The sequence below is a fragment of the Zalophus californianus genome, chromosome 7 (genome assembly GCF_009762305.2).
Source record: "Zalophus californianus isolate mZalCal1 chromosome 7, mZalCal1.pri.v2, whole genome shotgun sequence".
In the NCBI taxonomy this organism is placed as follows: domain Eukaryota; kingdom Metazoa; phylum Chordata; class Mammalia; order Carnivora; family Otariidae; genus Zalophus; species Zalophus californianus.
The window spans coordinates 59037426-59046601 of NC_045601.1; the positions used below are offsets into that span (position 1 = coordinate 59037426).

The window sequence follows — 9176 nt, forward strand, 5'->3', positions numbered from 1 at the left end:
AAAAAAAGACAAGATTAAAAAGACAACATAAAACATCAAAAACCTATGACTATATTGGGAACTTCTTTATTACCTACCTACTTCTTTATTACCTACCTATTACCTTCTCTACTATAGACAAGCTTTGTTTATAAGTAAAAAAAAAAAAAAAAAAAAAAAAGATGAAACTTTAAAAGTCAAATTTGTTATTTTCAGTTACAGAAAAGAAAGAATTCATCATCAACACTTACCTTCAACACCCTGTATACTCTCAAAGAATTTTAAATGCCTTTTGTGTTTGAAATAAGAGATATAATTCAATTTCTTAGGTCAGCTCTTAAAAATATTTCCTTATTGAAACTTGCTCCTAAACCTAGGTTCACATATATGATGAAGATCTAAAGAAAGCTTATTTAACCTACATTAAATCTTGATAATGTATTAATGAGTCTTTTAAAGGGATAATTTTAATTCCCCAATCTTCAGCCATAAAGACTATATAGTGCTAATCTGCCTTGCCCTTTCAATTAAACTTGTTAAGGGCGTTCTATTTAGTCAGCACCCAAAATGGGCCATTAAAATTCTTGTTCAGTAAGAGTTGTGTTCAGTGCTCTGTTGTTTTAAATTCCATTAAATCCAAATGGTCTTTATCACCCCATGACCACCGTGACTTCAATCAGCCAATTTAATTACCTTACAAAATTGTCAGCAGAAGCAACAAAGAAAAACAGGAAGCCCTATGACGTTATCAGATTGAAATCTTCCTCTTTGGTGTTTAATCTAGACCAGTCAATAATGATGATGTGCACCTACTTCCTTCCCTCTCAGGGGCTTTTGACCTTACCTTTCATGCTAAGAGTTAGGGTTTAAGATTCATTTGAAGCACTTCTAGTACCTTGATAACTGGACTATGAATTGAATGCCCATAGAAGATAATACTACATCATCACCCAAATTCGAGGCAATCAACAATTCCATTTCAATACATCAGACCACTCTACCAGGGAAAACCTAAGGTCTCCCACAAACCCCAGGTATTATGGATGCAGTGGATTAATAATTTAAATATAGTGCAACTGAAAAATAATGAACTGCTTTCTACTGATGTGTAAAAATGGACATTGATTATTTTCAGGGAACAAGTATAAGTAGAACTACAATAACACAGTAAAATCTTAAGGACAGAAAGAGAAAATGAATTCCTCGCCCTTGAATTTCTACTACAAAAGAGCAAAGCAGGGCGCCTGGGTGGCTCAGTTGGTTAAACGACTGCCTTCAGCTCAGGTCATGATCCTGGAGTCCCAGGATCAAGTCCCACATCATCGGGCTTCCTGCTCAGCAGGGAGTCTGCTTCTCCCTCTGACCCTCTTCCCTCTCGTGCTCTCTATCTCTCATTCTCTCTCTCTAATAAATAAATAAAATCTTTTTTAAAAAAAGAGCAAAGCACTTTCTGTATAAAAAATTTTGACAATTAAAATAAAATCAAAGATAATGTTATCTTTATCACAGGCAACACTTTATTTAATGGTAAATAGACTTGAAAAGGCTCTTATAATCAATGATACATCCCCTGTCTGGTCTATGGTATGTTCCTCCTTTGTGTGGGAGCAATTCACATTAACTTTCCTGTGCTGAGTAAATGTTGAAACAGTGTCATCTGAGAATTCAGGGAATGAACACACTGCAATAATCACTTGAATTAAACCAAAGAGCAGAAGGTGTCTGTCTAAAAAATTGTCTACTGACATATAAACCCTGTTCACTTCTGAAAGACAACCTCACAAAGCCTGAAAATGTGTTGAGTCCCATGTGTCTGGGTGGAGAAGGGGTGCTATTTCTAGAGGACGAAAAGATCGTTTTTCAAAGTCATTTTCGGAAATGAGTGTGCCTCTGTTGATGGATCCCATCAGAGTTAGTCTTTGAAGCTTTAAGAATAAGTGAGAACTTATGTGAAAAACAGAATTTTTTTAGTGGCCGTTGTGTTGGCAATTCTTGGAAAGATTTCCCTCCCCTGCTTTCCAGAGCTCAGCTGAGCAGGTGTTCGGGCTTTATCTGTTTCAAACAGTAGCCGCTATTACTTCCCCATCCCCGCCTCTCAAGAGCCGGTTTTCCTGCTTCCAGATGTAAGGCCACTCCTCCCTCCCGCCCACCTCACCTCCCAAAAGAAGAAAAATCGGTTTCAAAGAACTAGCAGAGAGTGGCGGCTTCTAAGCTCAGTCAATTCACTCACCCTCCTTCATGCTGTAGTACATCTGCTACTAATTATTATATCTGGGAGCACATGGGATGTCCAGCAAATAGGGGGATTTCCATAGGAACTCTTTCCACTCCTTCTCACGTCATGGGTTTTATTATCTGAGCTGTCACCTTCGGCATGTGTGCTGGGAGGTGGCTACGTGCTGCGCCATGGAGTGCTGGCCAGCAAGGAGGTCTGAGCTCAACTGCGCGGCAGGAGACCTCGCCTGCGAAGCCTTTAAAGAAAGCCATTCTACTGGCAAGCTTAAAAGAAAAGCTAAGTCGAAACAGCTGAAGGAAAGAAATGGCCTATATCTCACACGCTCAGCTTCTCGGATACCACTAGCTTGGAGAAGCTGCCCAAGACTTTGGGAGAAAGTTTGGGTTGATGTCTTCGCTCCTGGCGTTCTAAATGCCAGTTCAGATAAGGACTGAAAAATAACCCGACCTCGAAGATCGGAAACAAGTGGCAGCTTGAGGAGTGACTGCTCAAAGAAGATGCCAACGCCCCCAAACTACAAAAGGGACTGCTAGCCCAGTATAGCCCCCACCCCCGCAGAGCCACTTTTTACCCCCACGCTTTCCCAGGAGCAGAGGTCTGAACGGAACAGGAAGAAAAGGAGTCTACTGTAACAGAAGCAGTGTTCAAGTACTGAGAGCAGCAGTAGTGTAGCAGGGAGACTGTGGTATTGGGGGCACGCCCCCGCGAACGGAAGGATCCTGCCTCTGCCCTTTCCAACTACACTCAAGGCCAGGACGCAGCTGCGGAGACACAAAGGTGCCTCATTTACATAGCCCTGGGACCCACAGTGCCTGGGCAGCGGCGGGGGTGGGGGCTTCTCCCGCACCTGGAAAAGCTGGCTCTGAGAACGTTGGACCTGACCTGGAGTGGGGGAACTGACTCTAACTGTCCGGGATCCACTTTGTCCCCTGATAGCCTCTCACTAGGTGGGCGCTGTGGAGAAGCCAAGATGTGCACAGCCAGGATCGGAGACGGAAACCGCCGCAACCCACGGAGGGGCGCCAGCCCTCTCGCTCCCGAGGAGCTGACTTAGCTGACCATAGGTCCCTTCCCTCACGGTCTTGGGCTGTCTTAAAGCTTAGGGAAACCGCCCTAGGGTCAGCGCTGCGGACACCGTCTCTCAGAGATGTTTGCTATGTGGTACGAGGAACAGGCCCCGGTGCGAAGCTCAGTAGGAGGCAGTCGGGGTGGGAGGGGTGTGTGCCCGGACAGAGGCGCTCCCAGGCGTAGCTGCCTAAGTTTTTTGAGCACTAGAGAGGAGTCATTGTGCCAAAGTGTCAGACTTGCATCGCGAGAGTGCATTTGCCTGTGGGGTGTGTGTGTGTGAGAGAGAGAGAGAGAGGGAGAGAGGAGGGAGGGAGGGAGGGAGGGAGGGAGGGAGGAAGGGAGAGAGGGAGAGAGGGAGAGAGAGAGAAAGAGAGAGATGAGAGAGCGCGCGCAAGAAAGCCCCAGCGCAAGTGAGTGAAGCTTTGTACACGGAAGACCTGCGGGCAGGGGATTGAAAGGGATTAGGCAAGGGTCAGCGCCCTGTGCAGACAGCTCCCCAATCCACAGACTTTGATAGGAGGACACAGGTTCAGGGTCAAGTTACGGCCCTTGGGTGGGGGGAGGGGACGTGGAGGGCGGGGGTTAAGGGTAGAAAGGACAGCATAGAGCCCTTGAGGGTGGTTTTCCACCACCTGAGGGGAATTGGGGCTGGGACAGCTTCCTGGCAAGGCTCAGCAGTTGCCATAGCACCGAGGTGGAGTCATAGGGTGGCTGGCGGCTCATAGTCAAGCCTGGTCGGTGGAGGAAGTGGGGAAGGGACTAGATGCCACCTCTTCAGCAGAGGCAGTGCTTCTCACCAGCACCTGGCAGGCCACTTCCCAGGGGTAGCTGTTTCAACAGCAAATCCAAACCCTACCCTTACAAGAAACGGATCTAAGGGTGAGGCTTTGGTTGGTCCTTGGAGTCAAATTTGAAATTAACCTTTCTCAAGAATGGCTTATACACTCTCAACCAACCATCCAGTCCATTCAAAACATGTTTCCCCAGAAGGAAAAATAAATAAATAAATAAACCACTGCATCCAAATAGCCCCAACAGGGGAAATGGCCCAATGATTACAATGTACACAATCCTTCCCCATAACTCAGGTCAGAAATCAGAGAAAATAGATCTCCACGTGGAAGATGTCTGAAGTTAATGGAGAAAATAACAGGTTATCTAAAAACTGAGCTGTTGGTTTAGGGTATCAAGGCACTGCAAGAAGGTCTTTGCCTACTCTCCTATTTCTTAAGGACATTCTTAGTAAGCATTGGTCTAGGAAAATATATTTTTGTGTGTATGTCAGCTCTTTTAGAAAGCTGCTACACACTCTGCTACAGTCGCCAAGATTTTTAATATGAAGATATGAAATGATCAGCGAATGTAACAATCTAATGATTCAGCAAATATTGTGCTGCAAGACCAGACCAGCAATAATTAAATCTTTAGAGTATTGGTGGCAGTTTTTCAGCTCCACGTCTTCTTTTTTTTCCCCACTCAGTCCGCAAGCGAACACACGAAGGCACACTCATTCACAAACACATTTCAGAAGATACCTCAGTATTCCAAATAAGTACGTTGTACTACTCAAAATATTGGGCAAAACTACCATACTGCAGCATTTACCATGCTTGAAGGAGAACAGCTGAACGCACACACATTTTCAATGATACAGGGACTTGTTTAATCTCATCCAAAAAAACAGGCATTCCTGTGGACTCTTGTTGCTAAGAGCAACATGCTTAAGTACCATCTAAAGGCATGAAGAAAGCAAAAAAAAAAAAAAAAAAGCTACAGTAGGAATTTAGATAGAACCTGTTGTCTCTCTCTGTCATTACCAGCCTTCTGGACTCCAGGTGTTTACGTGTTGAATGGGGTGAGGGGAAGTAGGATTCCCTTTTTTTTTTTTAAATATGTGAAAAGCATTCCTACCCTGGTTTCACAAAGCCTGAGAAAGATGAGAGATTTTATCATTACAGAAAAAGCACATGGAAAAGAGGAAAGAGAGGAGATGCTGTTGACATGATGGGAGATGCAGGCAATCACTTCAACTTAAATTTGACTGACTTCATGTATCTGTTTTTATCTCAAAGACACATGCTCAGGATTATATGGTTTCTCGCACTCTTTGGTCTAAATCCACTTGAACTGTCAAAGGAGGAGCCCACAGTGGGAGCGGTTACCTGGTTGGCTTTCTCATCTCTCTTACCTACTTCAGGGAACTTTTCCTGACTAGTTCTTCTCCTACTAAAACTCCACTGGCCATCCAGCTGAGTGTTGCCCACCCTTCATTTCCTCCAAGCAGACCTTCTGACCAGCGTTTACACGGAATCCCATGTTTAGATTTCCCTTCGAGCTCTAAAGGAACCCCGATTGCTTACGAAAGTAATAGATTCCTCTAATATAAACCTGCCACTTGACTTGCCACAATGAAATAAAGATGCATACGTAGACTCCCATACACAACTCCTCTCCGCCCCATTCACCACTGTTAATCATTCATTAGATCAGGACAGGTAAGGAAGCTGGGAGAGGAGGACTCACAAGTTAAAACAAAACTAAACAACCTTTCTTAGGCCGCTATTTCTCTTCAGCTAAGCAGCTGTCTCCTCTTGCTAAGTAGAGCCTCTACCTTACAACAATATTTTTCAAAGCCCCGTGTCCCCGTAAGGGCACCAGGGGCTGGAAAAGCTGTGAAATTAACCTAAAAGGCTCTCTGATGACAAAAGAAATCAAAAGGGTTAGCGCCTTTCACTTGCGGACCTGTCCGAGCCCCGGACCGAAGGGGACAGACGCCAACTTCCCACAGAGTTCCCAGATACTGACTCTTCAGCCCCGCAAGCTGAGAGGCGTGGAGCCCTGACGCGCGCTTGCAGCCCGCCAAGCCCGGAAGGCTACCGCCGAGAGAGGCGGACGCAACCACCGGCGGTGCCCCCAGCATCATCACCGTCTCTGGCTACTGTGTGGAGGTAATGCAGCGACCACCACCACACACTGGCACTCACTTCACCCTCCCGGGGCTTTTTTTTTTTTTTTTTTTTTTTAATAAAAGAAAGAGAAAAGGAAATAAAAATGACACGCGGGGTTTCTTTAAAACCCCAGGAGGCTCCGGAGCAGTGAACAGGTCGGAATGCATTGAGCCCACCCGCCTGCCAGAGTGAGCCCGCCTGTTTACATCCGGCTGCCTCGGAGCCGGATACCCCGCAAGAGAAAGAGATGGGGAATCTTACCAAATCTTAATACATGTGTGGTTCCTTGGGAATATCCAATCCACAGTAAGCAGAGCAGGAGTTTAATGGTGCGCCTGAAGACTGGATTACTTAGAATCGGGGAAATAATCTTCATGGTGTTTCTGTGTCCACCCGCGCGGCACCCACTTCCCCGATCTAGCGTTAGGCTCCCGGTTCGGATAGGAATGAGGATGCGTCGAGTGGTGGCCGCAGACACGATCACGGCATGGTCACAGAGAGAGGAAGGAGTCTCCGCTTCCCAAGCCCATTAGCAATCGCTGCATGTTCCTCACTCACTGCGCCAAGGAGCAACCTTCCACTGCAAGGGATGGTGGGACATCCATGTTAGTCGGGGAGCATCCGGGAGAAATCCAGCACGCACACCCACAATGTCCGGCCGCGCGAGCCTGGGGAAGCAAAGGAGGAGGAAATCAATAGGAAATCCAGCCTTGGAAACCTCCGAGGCGTCGGTAACGAGCCACGGTCCCAGCACAAAAGGCGCTTTGCTCGCAAAGGTTTTGCCAGGCCCTATTCTACTGCACTGCCGCACAGCTTCTGACGTGAAGCCAAGATTAAGTGAGAAAAATTGAGATAGCTGCTTGCCTGTTAAGGCTCTCCGCCAGCGAGCTTCCCCAATTATCTCTTACGCAACCTATCTCATCACCCGCCTTGAATTTCAAGAAAGAAGTCGGATTTATTTACGTGGAGAAAAGTGCTTTTATTTTCCATAAGAGTTCTTGCTAAGAGAGTGACTGGTGTATGCAAGCGGACTTCTTACAATGCACTGATGAATTTTAATAAATGACAACCTAAACCAAAGTCACTTTGCCTAGAAGTTGTAAAAAAGGAAGTGGTCTAAGGCAGAGGAATTTACTGCAAACATAACCTGTGTTTAGGTTGAAAGAAAGTCTTGTTTATATTCTTAAAATTTTGTCCAGGAGTGAATATAGATTAGAGTGCAATTGCAGAAGTCAAGATAGTCTTTAAAAACTTGAGTGGACATTCCTTGATTACTACCCAGGAATAAAAAAATAGATTTCTTCAAGTGGACTTTTTAGGAGGAAAAGTGTTGAGTTAAAATGAAGGAATCATATTTTCCCACCCATTTTTTTAGCTCATCTAAAATAATTGTGCCTATATAAAAAGACAATGATGTTTAAGTTGGTATAGCAAACTCCAAAAGCTTCAATAATGTATGCCCAAATTTCTTCTCATTTTGGTTTTTTGAGTATGTTTTTCTTTCAGAGGCAGAATATGGGATCATAGCTTGGGCAACACTGAGTGTCACAGTTTTATCTTAAAAATGCCTTATTATTGTCTAGTGTTCTGGTCAGAAAATTTAGAGTCTTCAACCAGTGACTGTCTTGGCTTTCACCACGTGCAATTTATTCAATGAAAAGAAAAGTACGTAAGTATATATTCTTTTAACATGAAAATACATTTTGCTGTTGAAATAAGTAATATGCTGTCATCCAGGCATAGAGATTAAAATACCCAGTCCTAATATTTTACATTCATAAGTGAAACTGAAATGGTTAGTAATAATGACTAACCATTGTAGTTTATCACTACATATTAGTATTTTAAGTGATCAAGTAGCACGAAACACAAACTGCTGGACTTGTTTCTTAAAATTAATCTGTTTTTCACAACTAACTCACAGGGCATAGGTTAAACCTTATGAAAAAATATTAAGATTCTACCTTATTTGAAGAATATCTAATTTTTTAATAAGGAGGGATATGAGTACTATTTATTCCAGATAGCAAGAAAACGATGTAATGTTTTCATTCCATCATAGTGATTTTTTTCATTCTATTTTTTTCTTAAGGTATTATAAAATGCTGATTTGAGAATAAAGCTACATTTTGCAAAAAGCATTAAGTGGGCATTGACTTTTTAAAAAAATGGAGGCATAACTGCAGTGTCAAAAATAACTATCATGAATGACTAGTTCTGCAGTGTAGCAGGCAATTCAATCAAATAATTTGACTATTTGAGCACTTTAAAAGGAACACCTTGTGCTAAAACCAAGGGTATCTAGCGACTCCTTCAGTCCATGTTTAAAATATCTCTTGTAAGACATGTATAGTCCAATATGTTCTGTATTTGTTGTCTCATTTATCCTATTCTATTTGTTTTTTCTCTTTTTGATCCGAGCAGATATAATAATGACAGCCAGAGCAACAATATTTAGTTTTTTCATCTGTCAACATGATTGATATACACTACCTGAAAAGAGCATGTTCTATTGTAACTAATCAAAATACTGCAGTTTTGCTGTATAGTTAGCATTTAGTAAAACCTGGGAAAACAAAATGTACCATAACTCCTTGTTCACATATTCTGTTAACATAATGGCATTTGACATTACAGTTGTAACTTCTCTACTCAAAACTAGCATTTTAAACTATCTGGCTTTTGTGGGATTATTTACTGGATATCTAGTCGGAAAAGTGAAATATCAAGCTTCCAGATTCATGAAGTTCTTACCCAGTATATTAAACAGTAAAAAGTCTATCACAAATTTTTCTTACTATTAATTGGTCCCCAAAGAACTAATTTTGCACATATGCTAAATTAGGTTCATTTACATCCATCAACTTATCTGAAAGACTTCAGCATCACAGACAACAACTCCACCTGTCTAATTGAACTTCGGCAAGATAGAAGAAGACCTTTCT

At 43.1% G+C, this 9176-nt stretch overlaps 1 protein-coding gene across 1 annotated transcript in view; it reads right to left on the reverse strand.

Moving 5' to 3' along the window:
• GRIK2 (glutamate ionotropic receptor kainate type subunit 2) overlaps positions 1-6954 on the reverse strand; it is a 676248-nt gene extending 669294 nt beyond the window's left edge. The window contains 1 exon segment of the mRNA XM_027602788.2: positions 6493-6954. Within this exon segment, the coding sequence (XP_027458589.2) occupies positions 6493-6607 (115 nt within the window). The 5' untranslated portion in view covers positions 6608-6954.
• Positions 6955-9176: the final 2222 nt, after the last annotated feature.